At 42.9% G+C, this 26874-nt stretch overlaps 1 protein-coding gene across 1 annotated transcript in view; it reads right to left on the reverse strand.

Moving 5' to 3' along the window:
• The window catches only part of LOC145406009 (uncharacterized), a 70512-nt gene that overhangs the window by 22540 nt on the left and 21098 nt on the right, over positions 1-26874 (reverse strand). Inside the window, exons 7-17 of the mRNA XM_080277196.1 lie at positions 20440-20558; positions 19279-19477; positions 17913-18040; positions 16963-17172; positions 15314-15478; positions 10146-10343; positions 8918-9013; positions 5554-5698; positions 4411-4583; positions 2468-2520; positions 1312-1519 (exon numbers count right to left, since the gene is read on the reverse strand). Coding sequence (XP_080133322.1) covers positions 1312-1519; positions 2468-2520; positions 4411-4583; positions 5554-5698; positions 8918-9013; positions 10146-10343; positions 15314-15478; positions 16963-17172; positions 17913-18040; positions 19279-19477; positions 20440-20558 — 1694 coding nt within the window. The remainder of the gene's footprint in view (positions 1-1311; positions 1520-2467; positions 2521-4410; positions 4584-5553; positions 5699-8917; positions 9014-10145; positions 10344-15313; positions 15479-16962; positions 17173-17912; positions 18041-19278; positions 19478-20439; positions 20559-26874) is intronic.

Here is a 26874-nt window from a genome sequence, read left to right on the forward strand (position 1 = left end):
GCAGGGGACAGGGTGACAAGGAGATGATTTGTTTGTGGCCATCCCATACGGGATTAAGGCATCTGGCAATAGATAGATAGACAGACCTTCTGCACCTAATTATCATCCCCCATCCTCTCCACATGCCCAGACCAACTCAATCTGCCCCTCCTCATCACAACACCAATAAATTCTGTCCCATCCTACTCCTCAACTCCTCCATCGTAAACATAGCCACCCCAGACCTCACACTCAGGGATGCACTGCACATCCACCTAATCATTGTCATTTCTGTACAGTATGTTGGAGCCTGTGAATATCCTCTTCCTTTACTGCCCAAGTCTCACTACCATACACCAATACACTCCTAATACATGCTGCATACAAAGATCCCTTAGTTGGCGCAGAGGAAGAGCCCTCTCAGTGTCAGGATAGGCAACTGTTTCTGGAAGTTCTTCCAACCACTCCTCACTCCAGCCCCACCTCCAGTGCATAACATGTCCCCAAAATAACAAAACTCTTCCACACACTCAAGAGACTCATAAGCAACTTCAATCCTTTCATGCCTGACAATCTCCCCGACACTTAGCACACGTGAAAACAGCATTATCTCGCAGTCTACCTCTAATACCACTACATCTTTACATACCCACATATCACAGACACTGCACAAGGTGGAATTATTGCCCATGCCCTTGTGGCAAATTGCACATGGCCACTCTCCCTCTTCATCGACAGTTCTATCACCAGCCCTATATACCATCACTTTTGTTTTATCTGCATTTACTCTTAAGCCCTTGTGCCCCATACCATCTCTCCACTTCCTAAATCTTTCTCCGCCTCGTTTTCATTCACTGCCATCAACACCAAATCATCAGCATACAACATCTCCCATGGGAGTCCATTTCTTAAGTCACGTGTGAGGGCTTCAGTTACCATAATAAAACAACAAGGGGCTCAAAACTGACCCATGGTGCATATCAACATTCACAGAAAACTCACCACTCAAATCTCCATTCACCCTTTCACCCTTACTTGGGTGCGAGCACCCACATGCTTGGCCATAACCACCCTGACCAGCCACTCCTCCATCCCAAGCTTACTCTCTGCCCACTTTGAATGGAGGAGGGAGTATATATCAAACAAAATATTCATGCAACACAGCCATATGCCAGACCACTCCTATTTATAAATACATACATGGTAGGCGAAGGTGTGAGAGTTAATTTTGCTGCAAGAGTAATACGGTTCCATCTCCAGCTGCTAAAGGAAGTGTAAATAAACCAAGGACACACTTAAAGTACGTGTGGAAAGTAAACCACTCATACTTACATTACAAAGATGGCAGGTGAAGGTGTGTGTGTTGACCTCACGACCCAGTGTTGGATCACCCTGAATCTGTCCGTAGTAATAGGGTTCCATCTCTAGCGGCTCCGCCCCAACGGTGGTGGTTGTGGTAGTGGAGGGTGTGGGCACAGGGTGGATAATGGGCACCTTGTTGGGTATGTTGGGAGGTGCATTGCTTGTTGTGCCACTTGGCCTGCCACTGATGGGGAAGAACACCAGGCACAGTTGTTATGAGTTCAATATACCTTGAGATTTTTTTTTTTTTTTTTTTTTTTTTTTTTTTTTTTTTTCCATAACCTAATTGCTCAATATGATTTTATTCAGCTCTGGAGAGATTTTTTGAACAGCAATGGTTAGATGTAGCCTTCATTAAACCCATTCATTACAAAGAGGTGCTTGCCAGGGGCCTACACATGGTGATCAAACAGCTAAGATGTCCACCCGGAAGCCATACCTCCTATTTCCCTGCACACTGCCATGGGGATGGACCATGGTCTGATTCTGTCAAGGCACTGTCTACCAAAAGGGAACACCATTCCCTACACGATGTATGTGTTATATTGTATCTTTAGGACAGTCCCACAGAAGCAGCACTTACCTCCTATGATGAATGGGCCTGCTCTGGAGGAAAAAAAAAAAAAAAAAATCCAAGAGGGGAATCTCCTAAGCTACAAAAACTAGTATGTCATTAACTAGAACACAAAGAAGTTATTCTCAGACTAAAAGGTTTTAAAAATGTGTGTGTGTGTGTGTGTGTGTGGGGGGGGATAAGGAATAGCAAAAGCAAAGCACAGAGGTTGTACAGCTAACATAATACCTAGTGAAATGGATACAACTGTTTACTCTTCAATCACACCAGAAATCAACTAATTTTCACTCCTTGAATTAGGTGACATTATACTGGTCTATTCTTCCTACCTCCAAATTATTTTATTCCATTTGGGAAGGATCTGTCAATGAAATGATTCATGAAGGCTATATCTAACCTCTCCATTTCAAACATTTATATTGTGAATAAAACTGTCTATAACAAAGCAATATGAAACATGTGATATGATTCAAGTGGTTAAGTAATATAACTTTAAATAAATCACGAATTGTACAGGAGGTGACTGGGTATCATGTTCAAAATAATACTCACATTCTCTTAACCATGAGGTTGACTTTGTTGGTGTGGTCCAGTGGTGTCTGTGTCTGTGGAAGAGAACCATCATCATCATCGACACCACCACCACCACCACCACCACTATCATCATCACCTTCATCACTCCTTCCATGCAAGGCCTCAACAGACCTCCTTCTAGGCTACTCTGACCTTGAGTGTGTCTTTCACTCCGTCACTTTTCTTCCATTATCACCGTCATCATCACCACCATTATCCAGACCTCCTTTCCCACCCTAGGGCAGAGTGAGGAGTAGCAATGTCCAGACAGCCCAAGTTTGCCCAAACCAATGGGCCACAGATCCAATCCAATGGGCTTTTCTCCCATAATGTACTGTCCAACTCCCATTATTTCACACTTCACATGATCTTCAATTTCCGTCACCTCTCTTTTAACAATATGGCTGCAATTATCTTACAAGGACAGCGCCCGGTGGTTTAGTGGGTAATTAAGGCACTCCAGTCGGACTGAGCTGGTGAAGGTTTATAACCAAGGGAAGGTTGGGGTTTTTTGCTCATGTAATGCCACTCAGGGATGAGGGAAGCTGGTCACTCTCATCTTAAATGTCAGGACCAACTTGCCTAGCCCCGGGCTCCTACGCTCCTCATGAAGCAACGTAGGATTGGATGATGAATGACATGATAATGATGCATTATCATCATCATGCAAACCTCCTTTCCCACATAAGGATGGGGTGAGGTTAGGATTATGTATCATGTTGTCATACTGTATCATTTATAAAGGGCTCCAGCATGTTTGCATGCATCGGCCTTGGTCACCTAATGGTGGCTCTCCATGCTGCTCAATCTCTGGTAGCTTAACTCTTCAGTCCCTTATCCTCATGATCTTGTCCCTGATCTTTTTCTATCTGCCTCTTGCAATCCTACACCCACTGTTCACATTTCTCACCATCCACACCCAACTGTCATCCTCCATCCTCTCAATGTTCCCAACACTGACATCTCCATTGCTCTGTGAGAATGGATTAGTTTGTTTTACATCGATTTTGTTAGTTTCCATGTCTCACAACTGTACGTCATAGCTGGAATTATCCACCCATCCATCATCCAATCCTACATTGCCCCATGAGGTGCGTAGGAGCCCGGGGCTAAGCAGTTGGTCCCGACATTTAAGACGAGTGACCAGCCTCACTCATCCCTGAGTGGCATTACATGAGCAATCAACCTCAACCACCCCTTGGATATAAACCTTCACCGGCTCAATCCAATTGGAGCGCAATAATTACTCACTAAATCACCAGGCGCCAAAATTTGGTTATATGGTTACCACCCAGCGTAGTAAATGGTTTCCTGGTGTACCTAGGCATGCTGTAAATAATTTTGGTGAAACTATATATCCCTGACACATGCCCTTCTCAATCTTAATTTTCTGTGTCTTTATGTAATTTAGCTGAAGCAGTTCCTTCTTTATATATGTTTTCAAGCACTCTTACAATGTTCTCATTTCCTCCCGTTCTTGCAATTTATTATTGCTATGTGCTCCATTGAGTCAAAAGCCTTTTTGTAATCAACAATACTTAAGTTAAATGATTTATTATATTCTAGTTTTCTCAATTAGCTGATTTAGTGTGTGTTGATGACCTTTAGTCGAATACCCACTTCAGAATCCTGCCTGTTCACGAGGTTAATTTTCTTCCAAATTTGTTGTTATTCTGTTTGTAGGGACTTAGTGAAGAGTTTGTAAATGATAATAAGCTAGTGGGTCAATAGTTAATAACATCTTTTGAGTTGCCTTTATTGTGAAGTAAAATAACTATTGCATTACACCATATCTGGGGAATGTTTATCATCATCACCATCATCATCATCCAGACCTCCTTCCTCTTGAACTACCTGTGTTTCCCTCAAATTTTACACCTTCCCTCTGCCCTCTCTAGCTGTGTATCATTCCCCTGACTCACCACTGGGGTAGATTCAATGGCCATCTGTGAGGCGATGGCAGCTGTGCTAGGAGGGTTGACAATGATGGATGGCTGGAGTGCAGTGGGGCCCTTGGGCGGCTGTTGGCTCTTGTACCGCCACGAGTGATGTGGCTCCTGGGCCACAAACTCAAGCAGGTGCAACACCCCAGGATCTGTGCACAAGGACATATATCAAGTTTTTATCAGCATCTGTACCTTTTTTCCACCTAAGGATGTGATCAAGTAAGATCTAGAAACAAGGAGAGAAGGTACAAAAGTAAGATCAATAGCATGCTCAGTGAAAAGGACCACATTATCATTCAAGTCCCTAGAATCCTAAATGGTATGGTATACCTTGAAAGTATTGATTCACTCTGCCTCTTGTGGGAAGATGGTATATCAAGTGCCCTGTATAAGAGTTGCTTTCTGCTTCACATGCAGTACAATATGCAATGTATTCAATCATGGAGGAGGAGAGGGAGGAGTGGTAGTAGTGGTCAATTATGGTCTAGTAATGGTAGTAGTAGTAGCACAAGTTGTGGATGATGATGTGACTCATCAACCACAAGCAAGCACCTGCCCCTGCAGTGAACCAATGTTCCATTGCAGCTGACAGCACCTCGTAGGGAACGGTGTGGAGGTTTGGTTCCTGGAAGGACACCGCATTTGGGTGTCTCTACTCAGTTTACCAGGGGCACCATAGCAGGCTCCACCTCATTCCATAATTTGGTTATATGGTTACCACCCACCACTGTTAATGGTTTCCTGGGTTACAGGAAACCACTAGGCCTGCCAATCAGTAAAGAGCAACCTGAAAAGGAATGAAATGTAATAAAAGTGAGAGGAAAGAAAGCGAGAAGACAAGCATGTGAATGATGGTCGCCACTGCCTATTACCAAGTAGTAGTAATGGTAGTACTGGTAATACTGCCTACCCCAGGCTCATTTTGAATGAGAACCAGGCAGGCTGCAGATTAAAGTTATCCTTCGACAGTACACCCTCCTCTTATGCAGGGATAGGGAGGGCAGCAGCGCAACCACCATTATATCAGTGCCACCACCTAATGGCATCCCTCTCCAGCACCTCAATCATGCTGTTGAAGGCACATCTGCAATGTGAGGAATGTGCAGTGTATCTACTCACTCTCAGCTTCTCGTGCTGTTAGGTATGTGATGTGCTCAATCATGCTGTTGTAAGAGTGTGCAGCACAGTGACCGTAACGTTCACGCCAACACAGCTCATCCAGCACCAACTGTACTTGTTGAAGAGTCAGCTGCGACAATGCACTCTGCAAAAAACATAACAAACTCATCTGATCATGCAACATCATCATTTTCATTACATCACCATCATGACTTGTCCCACCTTAAGATAAGATGGTAAGATCCACAATACTTTGATCTCTTCATTAACATGAATCAAAATGGATAGGAAGTCTCAAATACAATACTTCCGTGCTTTCTCCACTCCAGTTCTGTGGATGTGAGCATGTCTTCCATTTGAAAAATTATGTCACTGTAAAACACAATAAGAGGACAACATTCTCTATGCCTGACCCCATTACACATAGTCCAAGAGTTACGACCATCTGACTTACGATCAATTTGCACTTACAATGAAGGCCTCATAGAGCCTTCAAAAGTATTTTCGAGTTGCAATCGATAATAATTGTAGTCATAAGTGGCAAGCCAGGCAGCAATCCCACAGCTCACTCACATAACAAACTGACTGCACTGCCAGCAGTATGAATAATGGTACTGAATATCAAATTTATAATACCTGTACCATACAAATAAACAGCTTTGTTATCACTATATGAGTTGTATGTTACTGTTTACAGTTTCTCTTTACTGCAAAAATACATACAGTAATCCCGCATATTTCGCGGTAGTTACGTTCTTGTAACCCCCGCGAAAAGTCAATTTCGCGAATACTCTATTAACAATTGAATCTTACACTTGTGTCCACCATGCTGCCCATCACACAGTCCATGTCCATACTGATTGCGAGACAATTCGCCGTCAGACAATTCCCCGTCAAAACATGGACGATTCCCCTTCAGAACAATTCGCACCCTGGACGATTCCCCGCCATTCTATAAATATACTAATCAATACTTTTATCAATATACTTATTATTAATTAATCAATACTTTAATAACTATATTTCAGGGGGATCCAGCAAAGTCTATGTTTAGTAGCGTAGGTTCTGGATATTATTTATTAGTTGCACCTTTAGTCAATAATTAACTTGTTTCTTCCTCACTGTAGTCGCCTTTGAATTATATACTAGCGTCACCCATAGCTATCTTCATTAATGAAGGCGAATTGTTTTGTGTTTGTTGTGACTGCGAACTGTCCTGAAACCTCCATACTCATCCCGAAATACCTTCTTACAAGATTGAAAGCACATACTCCATTATGAAGGAAAAACGTAAACACCGTACTGTAATACACTATTATCTACACATTTATTCACAAAACAGTACAAAATAAAAAGATGCATTAACTGGTGATAGCAAACACTCGCACGGTCGTTTCTTAGCTTGTCAGTAACACAATTTTCTCTGCTAAGGTCATAACTTTTCTTGATCGTTTTGTCACTTTGGAGTTCTTACTAACTGTATTATTAGCCTTTGGTGAGGCTGGCTTAAGTCGTGGGGCCATGTGGAAAGCAAGTGGGAGGCAAGAGGCTCATATCATAGTGCGCTTACAAGCACACCAGACACTTAAGGCAGTCAGGCGTGGACTGAGGAATGCGGGGCAGAGAGCAGTGTTACCATATCCAAACAATGAAATTATGCTACGGCAATGAAAAAATTATGCTAGGTTGAGCAAATCTGTTCCAAGTAAAAAAGGAATTATGCTAACTTGAAGCTAAATGATACAATTCTATACATATTCGTGCAACATATTAATTATGTATTGTTTACTTTGAAAATATTAAAATGAACCTACATACAGTAAGAGGATAAATATCAGTTTTCAGCCCATACTGCTTTTTCCCACGAAACTTACGTTTTTCTGATGGATTTTGATGTGATTCATTCGATTTTGAGCATCATTTCCATCAGAAATAACCAAATTTTGAGATATGACCCTCCCCCCATCCCCCTGCAATAATGGGGGATCTTTGGGGAATCGGGGGTTATAGGGAGGGGGGGAAACACAGAAAATGGTCATTTCCGACTGAAATGAAGCTGAAAATCGAATGAATCATACCAAAATCCATCGGAAAAAACCTAGGTTTCATGGGTAAAGTACAAAGCTCTAACTTATCCTAACCAAACCTAACCTAAAACCTAACCTAACCTAATCCAACCTAACCTAACCTAACCTAATCCAACCCAACCAAGCCCAAACTGAAAGTAACCAACTATTCAAACATCTTCTTACCTTATTCGTCTCTCTCTCTCTCTCTCTCTCTCTTTGATTTGTAGCTTTTATAAAATTATTCCAAAAATATTCCATTCCATTCTAAATTATGCTAGAATGATTCTAAAACATCTAATATGCTAAAAAATATTCCAGACTCGAAAATTTGATCAAAATTATGCTAAAAGAATAAAATTATGCTAGATATGGTAACACTGACAGAGGGGCCGCGGGAAAGGGACAGAGGGTGGCGTGAGTTTACCGCACTACAATTGGAAGCTGTGGGAATTTCAAATTTTTTGTTTTCTGTATATTCAAGGATATTTTTGTTGAACTTATTAATGCTAAGAAAATCCGCGAGAGGGCAAAACCGTAGACAAAAAATCCGCAAAAAATGCGGGATTACTGTATATTACACTGTATGATAGTCTGCTATCAAGAACCCAAGCCTACAGCCTGTTTTCTTTTTGTGATGATAAAGGAATGTGCGGGCACTGATTATGGTGTGCAGTTTAATGCTTGTCTTGGCTGAATTATGTGGTTCAAAAACCACATTTTCCTTGCATAACATCAAGGTGAGTCGTGGGGCTGCTAGTACCAACATGAAGGCAGCTAAGGCATTCTTGGAAGAGTTTTTAACCATTTATTATTACTCCTGTTCTATGGTTATTTAAATACTGTTCCATACTTTGAGTTATTTGCAGTATCTGTGCATACAATATTATTAACTTTAAAGATGTTTGGACATATGTATGACTTCATAATGTGTACTGTATATCTGACTTCTGACAGTGCTGTATTGTATACCTGTATGCATTTCCGACTTTTGACCAAATCAACTTACAACAGATTCGTTGAAACATACCCCATCGTAAGTCAAGGATTATCAGTATGTTCTTTTCACTTATACATGGCCTAAAACTGCCATCTCTCCATCTTGAATGAGGAGATGTAACATGAAATTAACACTAGACAATGTTCTATTCCTGATGAAGTACTAAGGAAATAATGCAGAGCTGTGATATCAATTAATTCTGCCTAAGTTATGGGAAATAAGCTATGAAAGGTCAAACCATTTCTGCCCAGTTAAGGTAAATGAACTACAGCTTACAGAAAACCAGCATATGCCTTACCTGGAACATCTTGGGGACATGTCGGCGAAGGTACGACATAATTTTGGCATTGGATGACAGGTTCTCCTCATTGTCGCTGGTGTCACAAACACTCACCTGCACAAACACACACAAACTCTCCATTAATTCCTTTAATCCGATGACATCTTTTTTATTTTGTTCTTGCCCCCATCAATGATTCTGTTATACTTTGGAGAGACCATTTGTAGTGACAGTTTCAGAAACCATTTACATCAGTCCCCTTCACAAAACTAATGTCTCTAATCTGAACCAAATCATCTAAAGATAGCAAAATTAAATATAAAAAATGCATCTCAGACTGACGAAGTTAACTTTCATGCAGGATATTCAGAACCAACTTGGTTATTACATCTAATGCATCTGCTTACATGCCTAGCACTATCATTATTCCATCCAACCACTGATCATCCAATCCTGTCGCCCCAAGACAAGTGTAGAAACCCCGGGCTAGGCAAGTTGGTCCTGACATTTAAGATGAGAGTGACCAGCCTCACTCATCCCTGAGTGGCATAATGTACGAAATAAACCCCAACCACCCCTTGGATATAAACCTACACAGGTTCAATCCGACTGGAGAGCCTAATTACCCACTAAACCACCAGGCACCACAATCTGGCTATATAGTTACAACCTAGCATAATAAATAGTTTCATGGTGTACAGGAAACCATTTAGCTTGTCACTTAGTGTAGTCACCCATACCTAAAAGGAAGAGGAAAGAATGAAGGAAAGAAAGATGGAAGAGGGAGTGTAAAGTCACCCACAGGCAGAAGGAAGAGGAAAGAATGAAGGAAAGAAAGACAGAAGAGAAACGAAGGAAGAAAGGAAAGGGCTGACACCCAAAGCAGCACTACATCGAGTAAGTGAATGGTGAGCACACCCATCTACCACTTACCATCATTATTCAATTAAGATATTTAAAATTCTCACACCAATAGTTGCTATAAACACCATACTTTCAGTTTACAGGTCAGTCCCTTTCTGAGTTATGAAAATTCCCATGCTTGTTAACCCCTAGACTGCTGACAGCTCAAGCTAAGGCATGCCCTGGAGTGGCTATTTTCCGTTAACATTCGTTAAGAGCCTTCTGAGAGGTTTGTAGCAGTCTGTCAACCCATCCTTCTCAGATCCTTGCAGCACCCAAGGGGTTAACAACCTACTCCATCTACACACTTTAGCTGTGCATCCATCTTGCCCTGCTGACTCACCTTTCCATAATTCATAAAGTACAGGCAGTTTCGGTCGACGCTCTGGTCACACAGAATGATAGCATTGGTGTGGACGACTCTTTCCAAAGGCTTGAGGATGCGCACAAACCTCTGGCGAGAGGAACTGCCTGGCTCCGGCTCAGAGGCAAACAAGCGGAAAGACTTCATCTTGCGGTCATACAGTCCCAAGATCTCCACCTGCCAAGCAGTAATATTACTGAACTGTGCATTCTGGGCTTATTGCTTCCACTAGATAAAATATTCGGAAATTTTCAGGCATGCATATACAGGTATGTCCATGGGCATAAAGCAGTGGCAATGCAGTAGCCCACTACAGTAAGTTTTCACTTTTTTTTTTTTTTTTTACCTCTCAAATCCACTATAAATCTGAAAAAAATAAAAATAAAATAAAATAAATAAATCAGTGTGTTGTCCCAGATGATTGGCTGAAGAATGCAATTGTAAATGTGTACAAAGGGAAGGGTCATGCCCTGGAAATAGGAACTTATAGAAGCATAAAGCTTTTGGACCAGATAATGAAGGTAATGGAGAGAGTTCTAGATGGTATGATTAGAGAAAGTGAATACTGATGAGATGCAGTTAGGGTTTATGCAGGGCCAGGGGACCACTGACACCATATTCATTGTTCAACAGCTGCAGGAAAAATATACAGGGAAGAAAAGGGAACTGTACTATGTTTTTGTTGATTTGGAGAAGGTCTTTGACAGAGTCCCTAGAGAGGTGGTGTAGTGAGCAATGAGAAAGCGTAGGATCAAGGAGTGGCTGGTTAGGGTGGTTATGGCCATGTATGTGGGTGCTTGCATCCGGGTAAGGGTGAATGGAGTTTTGCGTGAGGAGTTTTCTGTGAATGCTGTGGTTTGCATCAGGGGTGAGTCTTGAGCCCTTTGTTGTTCATTATGGTACTTGAAGCCTCTCCCATGATTTCAAAAATGGACTCCCATGGGAGACGGTATATGCTGATTACTTGGCACTGAATGCAGAAAATGAAAGGGAGGCGGAGAAAATATTTAGCAAGTGGAGAGATGGTATGGGGCAAAAGGGCTAAAGCGTAAATGCAGATAAAACAAAAGTGATGGTATCTAGGGCTGGGGGCAGTATTGCTAAAGAAGAGGGGGAGTGGCCATGTGAGATCTGCCACAAAGGTATGGGAAGTAATTCCATCTTGTGCAGTGTTTGTGGTAAATGGGCACATAAGAAATGTAGTGGTATTAGAGGTAGACTGCGAGATAACGCTGATTTCATATCAATGGTGTGTCAGGAAGAGCATGTGGAGATTGCCAGGTGTGAAAGGACTGAACCTGCTGGTGAGTCTCTTGAGGGTGTGGAAGAGTTTTATTATTTGGGAGACATGTTATATTCTGGAGGTGAGGCTGGAGCCAGCTCTGTGGCTAGAGTGAGGAGTGGTTGGAAGAAGTTCAGGGAGCTGTTGCCTCTCCTGACACTTATAGGGCTCTCCCTCTATGCAGAGGGATCTTTGTATGCAGCATATGTTAGGAGTTTAATGCTTTATGGTAGTGAAAATTGGCCAGTAATGTGAGAGGATATTTCCAGGCTCAAAGGTACAGAAATGACAGTGATTAGGTGGATGTGCAGTGCATCTCTGAATGCGGGGCCTAGGGGGGCTAGGTTTATGATGGAAGAGTTGAGACGTGGGATGGGACGGGAGTGTACTGGTGCTGTGATGAGGAAGGGTAAGCTGAGATGGTCTGGGCATGTGGAGAGGATGGGGCGATGATACATGGGTGTAGAAAAAGAGAAATGCTAATGTCAGGAATAGGGTAGAAAAAGGCAGACTGAAAAGGACCTGGGATAAGGTCATTAAATGTAACCTCAGGAACAGGGGACAAAATAGGGAAGCTGCCAGAGATTGAGCAGCATGGAAAGCCGCCATTAGGTGACCATGGCCAATGCATGCGAGCATGTTGGGGTCTTCAAAAACAAAATGAAACAAGTAAAGTTCCAATGCTAACAACAAAGTTAATCTGCCACCTGCTCCCATATTACGTGGCAAATGCTGTGATAATCTGGAGCACATTTTTACTTACCAATAAGGGCCACCTATGCTTATCATACAAAAATTACTTACTGACGACTTAGAGCTATGAAAATAACGCCGTTAAAAATAAAAAAATAAAAATAAAAAAAAAATAAATAAAAAATCTGCACAACCCTATCTAACACCCAGACCCTGAGCTGTCTCCCCCATGGACTTGCTACCACATACAGGCAGTCCCCACGTTACAATGGTCCGACTGAAGATTTTTCAGCTTTACAATGGTTCAATAGCAATACACATTCAATTGAAACCGTATTTCAGATATAGAATTTTGATCTTTTCCTTGGCTAGCGATATGCGGTACGATACTCTCTCATGATACTGGGCAAAGGCAGCGAGCCGCATCTCCCAGTCTGCCACACAGTCACTAGTGTATACAACCAATATTTTAGTGTTCTGTGTTGCCAGTATTTTTTTGGGATACCCCCCTTTATTTACATTGTGTTTTGTGCAGCCATCATGTCTATGTAACATCCATCTGTCTCTCCTGCTACTGGTGAGAAGAGGAAGGCAATTATCCTTGAGATGAAACTCAAGATAACTACCCAGCATGAAGGCTGCAAGCCTGTAATGGCCATCACACGAGAATTTAGAATTTCGCAGTCGACGATCTCAGTACCGTATTCAATAAATTACATGAGATATTCGGCAGTTTATTATGAAACAGGCATTGTGTTAATGATTTTGCCCAATTGTAAACTAATCTAAGTGTTCTATGAATGTTTAAGGTAGGCTAGGATAGGCTACGATCAGTTGGTTGGATGTATTAAATGCATTTTCAACTTATGATGTACAGTACAGTAATCTCTTGATTATCCGGACGGCCATTATTTGGGCAATCCATTACCTGGACGCTGTGATCTGGCTGTTCGAATCCATTATTCGTACCTATTCTCATGATACCTGGACAAAATGCTTCCATCCAGGTGGAAATTATGACCACATGAACATTTTCGCGCCCAGCCGGGTGGGAATAGCCCGGCTGCACAGCCCTGTCTGGCTTGCTATTTCACCCAACGACCACTAGAGACCCCCTCAGTCATTCTCAGTTCCCACGCTGTGACAGTATAGGAAACAGCTCCTCTCATACATGGTGACTTTTGTGACAGTTTCCTACCTGCTTGCTATTCCCTGCATGCCTCTTCCTAGGGTGTGTGATGATGGACCCTTCACCAGGGAAAAGGAAGAGGGTAGTGATGACTCTGGAGAAGCAGGAGATCCTGGGTAAGACTGATGTGGGATGGTTGAATCAGGAGTGTTGACTTTGATTTTCTTCTAGCTTACTGTACTGTACCATGATTTTATTCTATTTTACCATGATTTAATTCCATTCTACCATCATGTTTTGTGTGCCAACTGCATTTTTCTCGTGTAGCCAGTTTTTTTTAACATTTTCATGTCACTGCACAGTATGGTCCAGCAGTAGTAACTGCCTGTCTGTGGCGAATGGATCTGCTTGACCATGGTAATTGCTCGGCTGTGGTTTATAGGTCTTCTTGACCAGATACAGTGTTAAACAACAGGAACATGTGTTGTATGATGTACTCTAGTGGCCTTTTACACTGGCTTTTAAAGTTAGGTAATGTAAGACAGGGGGCCAGGGAAGAGGTCCATTATCCAGATGGAGCCATTACCCAGACATGCCCTTGGCTCTATTATGTCAGATAATCGAGAATTTACTGAACTTCACTTACGATGGATTTATCGGAATGTAACCCCATTGTAAGTCGGGGACTGCCTGTATTTTGACTGCCTCCAAATAAGGCTTCCCATTCTTATAATTTATCATCATCACCATCATCATCTGGACCTCCTTTCTACCCAAGGGAAGGGTTAGGAGTAGCAACGTGCAAAAAGCCTAAGCTTGCCCAATTCAATGGGCCACGCTCCCATTCATTCATCATTCAAGCCCACAGAATCCTGGCTCCATCAGGTAGGCCAAAAAAATTTCACGACATTCTGTAGCTTCACATATACCTGTCTGATAGAGTCAATTTGAACTCTGTCACCTTAAAAAGGAGTGCCAAATCCCTGGTTATGTGCCTCTCCACACAAAATTCATCCAGCCAGCTCAGTCTCTTGTCAGTCCCTTAGCCTCACAAACTTCCATATCTCTTCCTCACACACTCATCCACCATATCCCTCCACCTTCTTCTTGGCCTACCTCGCCTCCTCCCTCCTTCAAATTCACTCAGATATACCTTTTTGCCACTCTACTGTCATCCATTCTCTCCACATGACCAAACCATCTCAGTACACTCTCTTTGATTCAGGTGTCCACAGACTTCCTAGCTCCACATCCTTCATGAATCACATTATTCTGTATCCTATCCACTTCTATACCCCACATACATTCCTCAGCAGTCTCATCTCCACTGCTCTTACTCTTGACTTTTTATTTTCATGCCACACCATAGTCTCACATCCATATGTTAAAGTTGGCACTAACACTCCTTCACGTAAGCCTTGCGCAAATGCAACACTCAAGCCTCTGATTTTTATCAAGGCCTTCACAGCACCAGCTACTTTCCTTCCTTGCATCACTCTACTTTCCACTTCTTTTGCACATTTTCCTCTCTTTTCTATCACTGTAACTGAGTACTTGAACTCTCTCAAGTCCACTCTCTCTCCATTCACTGTAACATCACACTGGGAGTCACCTTCTCTCTCAATAACCATCATTTTACTCTTTTCTACATTTACTCTCAAGGCACGACACTCACAGACCTCAGCAAAACTCTGCACTAGCCTATCAAGTTCTTGTCTGGTATTTGCAAGTAGCACTGAATCATCAGCATACAACAAATCTGAGATATTCCATCCATCACCAATGCCATCCCTCTCTCCATTACTCGAGTTTTTACTTCTCTCATCATCTCCCTATAAAAAAAAAAAAAAAAAAAAAAAATACTCTTTATTACACCCAGGTTCCAGAAAGTCTCCCACATACCTTATAACACTAACCATGACTGTCTTGTTACTGATGACATAGATATAATGTATGGCTTCCTTTAAACATCAAAAATTTTCATCATCATCAGTACAACATCCGGACCTCAAATTACCTTCCCATGGACTTAACAACACCCACCTTGACTGCCTTCTTGGAGCCATCTACTGTGCTGGTGCCGAGGCTGACAATTCCCAGCTCAACAGTGGTGCCATCAAACCCAAAATCATAAACTTTGTCTTGCAGCATCACTGAACACACACACCGCAGGTACCCATACATCTTGTTTATAAAGCTTTTGTCCACCTGTCAAATAATGATCACTGGAGAATAATCTGGTGAGATAACTGGTCACCCCTCACCTTAATGTCTGGTCTGAGTAGCCTACCCCCAAACCCCCACAATCCTGGTAATGACAAAAGATCTACTTGCAATGACTCTCATCGCTGGGGAGACACAGACCAAAGGAGATGAGTAAGCCCCAGATATAAAATCCACTTTCCCTCCTGTTTTACAGGAGATACTAAACTGCTTGCAACTTGTGTGCTGGGAAGCAAGCCACCACATTCTTCAGCCAAAATACAAAGTGGAAGGGTCCACAGTTCTTCACTCCCACTTCTTTCATCTATCTTTTACATTACATGTACAACATGAAAGGAATATACCAATAACATAATCATCTCTGTCTATACCTTTTCTTAACAGCTGTCACTAAATCTGTTTAAAATAAATTTTGTCTGCAACCATGGCAGACTATCTGTGTGGATTTCTTTCACTCTTATCTCTTTGGATAACTCAGTCACATAAACATACTCAAAATGTCAAAAAAATATTTTTGAAGTTGAATTTAGTCTGCATAATTAACATTAAGTATTACATTATATTCCTTGTAGTTACTGGAATGTGATGTGACTTCCAGCTTTGTTATCTTTATTTTCTACTCACAGAATAATATACTGTACAGTGATTATAATCTCTATAACAGCCTTGAAAGGGCCATCAACTCTGTTGCTATTTGCTTTCACTTGTACTGACAGTGTCTGACAGCCTCTGATATACAGCAGGCCCTCGTTTTAATGGACCTCAATAGACCAGGTATCAGATTTAATGAACACTACAAAGGCCACCGAATTTTTGTCGACTATAACAAACAATGTACATTAAACAGGGGCAATGGGTCATATACATGTGTTTCCTACCCTTTTTGCTCTAACCTGGCCTGAAATTACCCTCTCCCCATGATGACTGCTGCGTCATAATAGACTATAGTGATCCAGTACTAGTCATGAAGAAGTGTTATGACAAGAATGTGAAATAAGCTGCAAAAGGGCAAAAACATGGATGACGTAACTTTAAAATGGGTATAGCTTTCATTTTTAGTACTAGAATATACTACTGTACTCATTTATTTTCAATGTGCTTGAAATCCCACCTCAGTGGAGGACCATCGGAAATATAAACTTTTGGCTTTAATGAATCAGGCTTACCCCTCATTTGTTGTAGCTAGGGTCTACTGGTATGTGTTAATGTGCGTGACCTTGCCTAAAATGCAAACCTTTACAGAAGCTGGTAAGATGTATTAACAAATTTATTACTGTAATAGCATCAGCATAAATTAAGAATTAAAGAAACACTAGAACTTTTAAGAATACAACCATCAACCCATTACCATCATCGAAACCTTACTTCCCACAATGGGATGATTAGGATAAAAAACAAAAATACGGGTATGAAAGCAGTTAACAGGCTGAGTCACTGAACAATTAACATCAACAGAAAGCAGTACAAACCTTAACCCAAGACTCTACATTGCTAATGGAGGTCTGACAGGCCCAGTGGTATATAAGTTTTAAGACGGCAGTTGGCTGAACTTTATCAATGGGGGTGGAGCCAAAAATGGAACCACTGAACACAGACACGTACTTCTTGCCACAACACTCGCTGATCCACACATACCCTCCACTAGTGGCAAGTACCTTGGGGTCTGAGAACATGCCAAGCTGCAGGAGAAAATAGTATAAGTCAGGGATGTGTTCCAAAAGATGCTTTTATCACATGGTTGGTGAATGTAGAAAACTGGTTAGCAAATCAGCTACACTTAAAGGAAGCAATGGAATATAAATAAGAAATTTTTTCTGATTTTACTGCTGACTTATCTGCAAAATATATACAAAGACATATGATACCAAAATGGAAAAATTATAACATGAGATGGAAGGGGCCTTATTCAAGACTATACCAAAACACATTTACAAAAACTGTTTGCTGATGAGGAGCCTAAACATGATGGCACTGAGCGCCCTCCTGGGTAGAGCTAAGCAGCAGCAGCATCCAGCCAGGGCCCCATCCTACTCATATATCCATGCAGGAAACTAGTCCAACCCTGGCATGGTGCTGTCTACCTTAAGGCACTACTGGCTCCCTGCACACTGTTAGTACTAGATATACTGTACCTGTAGGACAGTCCCACAGAAGCAGTTGCTTACCTAGGGTCGATGGGTCTGCTTGGCTAGACAGACCAACAAATACAATAAACTGGATATGGATGAGGATGTAAGTAATATTTCATCCAATATTTTCCAAATACTTTATCCAAGGTGTAGGTCAGTCTCCCCACCTCATATGCTCAGGCCAACAGTTGTTTATTCATAGGTCCCAACATATTAATGTGGGTAACAAGGGATTTGTAATTTAACTCCTATCATACTTCATACTGGTGCACAAGGGTAAGTAAACTAACCCTAAGCTTAATAGGGAACTCCATATGATGTAGCGTGCAGTACTGTGAGGTGCGGATGAGTCCCTCACTCAGCAACCACTCAACAAACTCCTGGGGTGACCGTACTAATACAGCCTTCACCTTTGCATCTGTCAAAAAAGAAACCCTGGGTAACTGGCCTGTATTGTAGGTGACACAGCAGGCTTTGTGGCAACCCTTCCTTTGTGATATACTTGGTATGGTGCAATTTAAAATGCCCCTGAATATATTTATATCATTTTAAAGCTGAAATACTGTAGTCTGCATTTTCACCATCACCATACTGACCTCCATTTCCCACCTTGGATGGAGTGAGGTAGAGTCAGAAAGCAAAGAGAGAGAGTCCATGATAATATAACATACAATAGCATGACATACATACATGAGAATATTAAAATGTTATGTCCATAACAAAAGAATACGGAAGAGCTGCTACAAAACCTTCAAAGACATTCAAAATACAATCTGAGTTAGGAGACAAGCTGTTAATACCAGTCCATTTCTCTTTATGGTTCTTTAATTAATCTAATTTGGGGCAATTACACATTATCATCATGATGTAATTTTTCTTTCTATTTCTGTTGGGTGGGTAAGATCCACAGGAAACAGTATGGCCTTTTTCTGTCACTGAACCACTGGAAATAAGTTGCAATAGGATGAACATCCCATAAGCAGTGGCCGGTTGTCTTTGAGTTAGTTGTTTTGCGGGGAGGGACACTAACCCTCCACCAGCCCATTTGCTGACATTTAGGGATCACAAATGGGCTGGTTTTATGGTTGTCACCCAGCATTGTAAATGGCTTCCTGGCTTAAAGGAAACCATTAGGCTTGTCACTGAATGTACAGCCACCTGTAAAGGAAAGGGGAGTACAGTAATAAAAAGTGACAGGAAAGATGGGAGAAAAAGGAAGAGAGGAAGGCAGACATGAAGAATGATAAAGGTTAAGGAAGAAGTAGGCAGCACTACATCAAGTGAATGGATGACAGTCACCACCATCTACCACCTAGTTAAAATGAACTAGAGTAGCGAAACATTAAATCCCAATGCAAACAGCCAATATTTTATTATTTTCTAAAATGCAAAATTAGCCGCTGTCCAGAGAAAAAGTGGGCAAAAAGTTATACTTACAGGTTACATCATAGAATAAAGTCTGGGGTTTGGTATTTCTGATGATGATTATGCTAAGATGATAAAAACGACACTAAAATAATGATGATAACTAACAGGTTACATCACAGAATAAAGTCTGGGGTTTGGTATTTCTGATGATGATTATGCTAAGATGATAAAAACGGCACTAAACTAATGATGATAACTACAAAACCCTGTCCCGTTTGCACTACTAACCAAGCTCCTTCCTCTGCATCATGGCTTCTGCAGGTGATAGTGTATTCTTCGGCCTGGTGATGACATTCAGCATAGGGAAACCTTTAACACTGCTGCCACTGCCACTTCCCCCCGCTGAGGTGGTGCTGTTACCCTGACTACTACCACCACCACCAACTCTAACACCACTCACACCAGCACTGCTTGATGGTGACTTTTGCTGCAAAACATTAGTAGGATTATTTTATTACTTTGTGGTAGGTAAGAGCACACTTCCCCCCTCCCTCTCACCCCAGGTGGTTACATCAGAGTGCCAGGCCTAATGGTTTCCTGTGTCCCAAGATATGGTTTAGTGAGCTAAGGCAGTCCGAGTAGGTGGAGCCGGTAAGGGCTCCAATGAGTGGTCGAGGTTTATTGCTCATGTAATGTCACTCAAGGGCTAATGAGGTTGGTAACGAATGCCTTAAATGCTGGAACTGAACAGCCTAGCCTTGGGCCCCTGTGCTCCTGTTTGCAAAGGGCACAATGGGGTTGGATCATCATCACCCAAACCTCTTTTCCCATACATGGATGGGATGAGGTGGTGTTATTATTATTAATACCCCCTTATGTGATGAGTTTACCCTACAGTAAATAAAAGTCAGCAAACAACAGAATAAAATGAAAAAGACACCACTGAGCTGACTGGGTCTCGTATCAGCAAACCACCACTACCACCACTAACTAAAAGGGGCTTCTGATGCAATGCTCAAGTGAAAAGGTCAGCTGTCGTCTTACACTTCTGTGCGCCACTATACTGTACTCTGTCCACTTTCTATTGGTCTAAAACTGCATCTCCCCATTTGCATGCCAAGCTGTAACAGAAGAATCACACTGGAATATGACACTAGTCATGATAAAATGCTATGAAAATGTACAGAGCCAGTGTATTGTCTTACAAAAAGAGAACAAATCTTTTATGCCTACAACTTATGTGACAATGATCATTAGGGTCCTAATTTTCTGTCATAATTCTTGTTTCTTGGCATCAATATGGTTATCACATACAGGCATTAGCAGGTTTTCAATAATGGTTACCATATTGATTCTGTTCTACCCAATTTGTTTCAGTTTTACAAATGGAACCTTTATCTGAATGAACAACTAAAAATCCAGGGGCAATATCCTTGTGACGGAACCGACCTGAGAGGTGGCAGAATTGCGAGAGACCCTCACGTTACGCAGGAACTCCACCTCATCACCGCCACCACCAGTGTTATTGATGTTGGCCAGGTTCTTGGTTGCTGCCACTGCTGCTGCACCTGCCATAAAAATTGTTAAAAATACATAAATAAAAAATAAAATAAATGCCAATCCTTTATCTTCACACATAATTCTCTCTCTCTCTCTCTCCTACTCTGTTATCAAACACACTTCATTAATAAAGGAATGGGCAAGAAAAACTCACACACCTTGTGGGAAATGCCAACTATAATATGCACTCCCTGCTCCTTACCTTCCCTACTTCACTTTTGGCAGTGATGGTGGATAATAACAAAGCTATTCCCTCTAAAGCACAGTTAATTCTTGCCACATGCTGATGTTCCTAAATATCATCATTTCCATATAACTGGTACTGTACACCAGAGGACACTACACAAATCATTATCACCACTCAGACCTTTTTCCCATCCTAAGGTGGGGTGAGGTAGGGAATCAATTTTATACAATACTGATGGAACTGTAATAAATTTTTCTGGAAATTATTGAGGACTTAATGGCAAAACAAAACAAAATGTACAGGTGACCATTACAAGGACTTTCTGTACAGTACTCATCAAAAACTCATTCTGAACCCTCTTCGGGATAACTGATGACAAATAGCCTGTATTCTCAGTTGCTCAGGAGGCTTTCTAGCACCTTTTTATTAACAATTTGCTTTGCATACTACACGGTCTCATTTTTTAAATATCTTACTCGACTACTTTTCCCAAGAAGTTATGATCCTGAAAGAGGTGTGATGACAGAAGGCTACAGTGTTTAGTTGAAGCCACAGCCACAGATGCAGTTTTGTACTGCAAATGAAATTCTGTGTATCTCTAGCCAGATGCCACAATTCCGTATGGGGTGGCTAATTGTCTCTGAGTTAGTTGCTTTGTGGGGAGTGGCACTAACCCTCCACCAACTCACTTCTTGACATGTAAGGAATACGTGTGGGTTGGATACATGGTTACCACCCAGTGTTATAAATGATTGCCTGGCTTACAGGAAACCACTAGCCTTATCACTCAATGTAAAGCCACCTGAAAAGGAAACAAGAGCAATAAAAAGTGACAGGAAAGATGGGAGAAACAGGAAGAGAGGAGGGCAGACGGAAAAAGAATGATAAAGGTGAAGGAAGAAGTAGGCAGTGCTACATCAGGTGAGTGAATGGTGGTTGCCATCACTAACATGAAATTTACAGCCAAATATATATATATATACATATATATATATATATATATATATATATATATATACACATCACCATCATCATCATCTAATACTATGTTGCCCCATGAGGAGCATAGGAGCCCTGGGCTAGGCACATTGGTCCTGACATTCAAGATGAGAGTGGCCAACCTCACTCATCCCTGAGCAGCATTGCGTGAGCAATAAACCCCAACCACCCCTTGGATACATACATACATACATATACACTCAATCCTCGTAAATTGCGTTTATAAATCACGGATTCGTAAATCACGGCTAAGTGGCTGTCAGACTGTCGGCACCCTTAAATCGCTGTTAAGTCACGAAAATCGCGGACCTAGGCACCGAAGTGGGCCTTTTCCGAGGAGAATCGTAAACCACGGCATTCAATTTTAAAATCGCGACCCAACAACCAAACACCACCCGTCCCTGGTGGCAAGTGTGCATACTAATGCCATCATGTTGTTGTTCTACCTGCCAGTCCACACACTACAGACCACCGCCGTGGAGTACGAGAGCTACCTGCCTTTTTCTGTGCACCCCCCCCCCCGCCTCCTACCTTCCATGGCCCCTCCTGAACCCCCGATGAAGCACTCTAAGCAGTATGGCATCAAGAAGCAACCGTCGTTGTCGTACAGTCAACGTTTGGAGCTCATTAGTCGTGTTGAGAAGGGAGAGAAGTTTTCAAAGCTGGCGAAAGAGTTTGGGAAGAACAAATGCTAAGAGGTTCTAAGTTCTTCCCAACAACACCCCACTCCATTCACTTAACCCCTTAAACGCGGCTGTGTACGGCCGATCCCCCCCCCCGTGGCGGGGTTGTAGCGGGGTCTGAGTACCTGTGGGAAAATATTTGCCAAAAATCAGAGATTAACCCTAGAACATTAAAATTTTTATGGCATATAGTACTTACATTCAGCTTTCTCCTGAGACAGATGTTGAGCCTTCGTGGACTACCAAAGAGCTTGTGAAGACTTGCAAAGTTGGGTAACAAAGTCTTCACTTTCACACCTCCAGAAACCCGGTTTTCTTTCTACCACAGCCTCAATCTGTCACAGTACACTTTATACAACAACGTACAGGTTGTTTGGAATCCGTATTTGTACAATAAGCACTGAAAATAAGGCTATAATGAACGGAGCGCACGGCCGACATGCAGCGCGGCGGCGATCTTCCCGTCACTGAACACACATTTCCCTTTTCACGGCTAAAAACACATATACTACATTATTTTCCTTCATAGTACTTCGCAAAGGATCGCTTGGCACTATTACGGCCCTAAAAATCACTGTCACTGCCAGTATTGTGAAGCGGGAATGAGGAAGACCACCGCGGCGCGAGTTTATTCAGCCTTACGGCAGGCACTTTATTCTCGCTCCGGTCGGCCACTCGCACTTCATTTCTATCGCTCACTTTCACTCTAGCTGTCAGTTTTTTGCCTTATTCATCAGTGTCACTGTCCATTGTTATAAAAATAATATTTTCTACACAACAAACTGTCACTGTCAGAACATACAATAGGAACATATGCTTTCAACTTCTTACACTGGAGTGACTGTCACTCGCAATACTTATATTATTACTATGTACAATTATTTACACAAAAAAACACTGTCACTGTCAGTGCTTTTACAAGTACATACACTAATTTACACTCATCAGACTGTCACTGTCAGTACGTAAAAGAAAACTAAACACTAGTATCACTGTCACTCTCAGTATTATTTTCAAGATTCTTACCCTTATTTTCAATATCTAGTCAGGCTGTGGTAGTCAAAGAAACACGGGTAAGCACAGAGGGGAATTCTGCACTCTTTGCACTGCAAGGAGGTGTGCCTAAATGTTCTGTCCTGCCTGGTAGTGTGGCTGTACACATGACACCTCCTGAGTGCTTTTCCCCTCTTGGCAGTGGCAGGCAGTGGCTCCAGGCGGTGTCGCTGAAGGTAGGCCTGACACTGTAGGCAGTCTGGAGGTGTGTGTGGGTGGCGCTTGGGACATGATGGCAGTACCTGCCCAAAACGCTGAAGCAGCTGGTACACACAGGTCTTTGAAAATCGTCGGAGAGAGTAGTTTGCTGGCTTCCTGTTCTTGATCTTATACAGGATGAAGGCGTTCAGCATGCACATATCAATCAAGTGCAAGAACACCTTCCTGTAACAGCGACGGTTCCTCCTCAGGCAGTCTATCTCTCCGATCATCATGTCAGACTTGTCCACCAGCCGCATATTGACGTTGTAGTCAATAACAGCATCAGGCTTCATCACAGGCTCGCCAGTCCTTCTGTTGACCTTCCCTGTGGCCAGCATTTCCCCCTTGTGAACTGTGGTGAGCACATTCACGATTCTCTTATCGTGCCACCTGATCGCCAGCATCTTGTCAGTTTTCTTCAGGTGCACGTCTCCCCGCTTTGATTTTTCAGCCTCGGGGAAGGCAGGGTAGTGTGCCCTTTTGCTCCTGACAGTGCCACATGATCCGACGCCGTGTTCAGAAAGGTACTTGGCGAGTTTTGGAGCTGTATAGTAATTGTCCGTATACAGGACATGATTCTCGCCAAAATACTTTTCCAACAGCACTTTCACCACAGAACCAGAGAATCCAAGGGGGTCAGTCTTGTCCAAGTCGACATTGCTGGCAGTGTAAATAACGAAGTCTAAGATGAACCCCATCTTGCAGTCGCACAGCACGAAAAACTTTACTCCAAAGCGATGGCGTTTGCTAGGAATATACTGCACGAACCGAAGACGGCCCCTGAACAAAACCAAGGACTCGTCAATCACAACTTTCTTGAAGGGGCGCAGGACCCTCGTACACTTATCCTTGATCAAGTTCAAGATTCTCCTCACTTTCCATAATGGGTCAGTTTGGGAAGGCTCATCATTGTTCGCAAATAAAGGTAAGTCATGAGCTGCCTGAAACGATCGCGACTCATGTATTTATTGAAGATGGGTGTGGGGCAAAGATCGTCTGAACTCCAGTATTCCTCGAGCTTATGCTTCCAATTGTGGGGCATCAATAACATCAAACCAATAAATACAAACAGTTCCCTGATCATTACAGGAACCCATGCTGCCATCCGCGACGTGGATGGCGTTGCAGCTTCACCTTCTCCTCCACGAACTGCAGCAGATTTCCCCTCGTACCTGTTCGTCTCGGTACAAATCTGCTCCATTGCTTCATTATCCAGGAAGGCCAACAGGTAGTCCAAGCATTCACCATCCTCTGGGACAGGGAAGTCAGCCTGTATTCCACACCCACTGGCATCAAAGGGCAGATCTTCCGGCACAAAATCTGAGCCCTCTGACCACACGAAGGCATCCAGAGTGCCCTGCCTAGGCTGGGAGGTGCTGGGGGCGACGGTGGGTGAGGCAGGTCGTGTGGCAGTGGGTGAGGCAGGCGGTGAGGCAGTGCGTGAGGCAGAGGCTGTCCTAGGTCGTGTCGGTGTAGTGGTGGTGGTGGTGGGGAGATAAGCAGAGGGTTCAAGGTCACTCGCGGTGGCGTGACTGGCGAGTTGCCTAGTGCGAGTAACCTTAGGAGCTAGCCTTACACTAGGGGACAAAGTTCTAGCCCTACTAGCACGAACACTGGGCCTACGGAAACCTCTACTATGTAAACTAGACTGCCTACTTCCCTTCTGAGGTGGTGAAGGCGACTCCGAAGACTCCAGAGAAAGGGCAGCTGAAGATGACGACGAGAGAATGGGGCTGGGAGTGCGTGGCGGGCTGGCGGTGGCGTGACGTGGTGTAGGGGACAATAGCTGGGAAGCTGGGTCACCACTTCTTTTCCTCTTGGCCCCCTTTCCATATACTAGGCCCCTTTTCACAAGAGCCTTGCCTGTTGAGGTGCTTGGCACAGGAATAGTCACTTCTGGCACCTCAGACTCAGCACTCGATTGCGTGTCCGACTCTGCCAGGCTAGACAATACACCGACGTCACTTCCATAATCCATGGACGCTTTCAATAACTCACTAGCTATAGCCGAGTCACTAAGTCCCTTAGCAGTTCCTTGTAAGGTTTTGTACGGGGTGGAGGTCACAAAACCCTTTTTCGGAGGGCTGGAAGGCACAGACTCGGAAGAGCTTGAGTTGGACATGGTGTCACCTTGAAAGATTCGCGTGGACTGACGCTAAACAGGGGCAAACCGCGCGAAAAAATGCTAGTGTGACAACTGGGGAAACAAGCGTTTCCAAATAGCATAAAGTGCTTGCGAGAGGAAGGCGCAGATTGACACGTATGAGCCGTCCGCGCGCTGCCATATCGCGCGACGAGGGAGGGCCGGGCAGCGGTGCGTGGGTGGGTAAAAAAAATGAAACTTGCCAACTCTTTCGCCTCTGTCTGTCAACTTGTACGTTTCCTTCTTGCTGGAAGTCTGCTCTCATTCAGCCAGTCCCAAAGAAGGGTGACCACTCCCAACCCTCCAACTATCGTCCAATTGCTTTAACGTCCTGTATTTCAAAAGTTTTCGAGTCAATTCTCAATAGAAAAATTTTAAGGCATCTTTCCTATCACAACCTTCTTTCCGATTGTCAGTACGGATTCCGTCAGGGACGCTCCACTGGCGATCTTCTCACCTACCTTTCAGACTCCTGGTCATCCTCCTTTCGGGACTTTGGCGAAAGCTTTGCCATTGCTCTTGACATCTCAAAGGCTTTCGATCGAGTCTGGCATAAATCTTTAATTTCCAAACTGCCCTCCTACGGTTTCTATCCTTCTATCTGTGCCTTCATCGCTAGCTTCCTTTCTGGTCGTTCTATAGCTGCTGTTGTAGACGGCCATCGTTCTTCTCCTAGATCTATCAACAGTGGTGTTCCTCAGGGCTCTGTCCTATCACCAACTCTCTTCCTTTTATTCATCAATGATCTTCTAAGCTGTACATCTAACCCTATCCACTCATACGCTGATGACTCCACCCTTCACCTTTCCATTCGGTTCCCGCAACGCCCATCTCAACAGTTACTTCAACAAACAAGGGATGAGGCTATGGCACACCTAATGTCTGACTTGGCTCGTATCTCTGACTGGGGTAAAAATAATATGGTTGTTTTTAATGCATCTAAGACTCAGATCCTACACCTATCAACCCGACAAAATCTTCCACAGGTATACCCACTAATGTTTAATAATATTCAGCTTAATCCTGCATCATCCTTGAACATGCTTGGGGTTTCATTT

The sequence above is a fragment of the Coenobita brevimanus genome, chromosome 69 (genome assembly GCF_032717465.1).
Source record: "Coenobita brevimanus isolate Jiangsu-jjx chromosome 69, ASM3271746v2, whole genome shotgun sequence".
Lineage (NCBI taxonomy): Eukaryota > Metazoa > Arthropoda > Malacostraca > Decapoda > Coenobitidae > Coenobita > Coenobita brevimanus.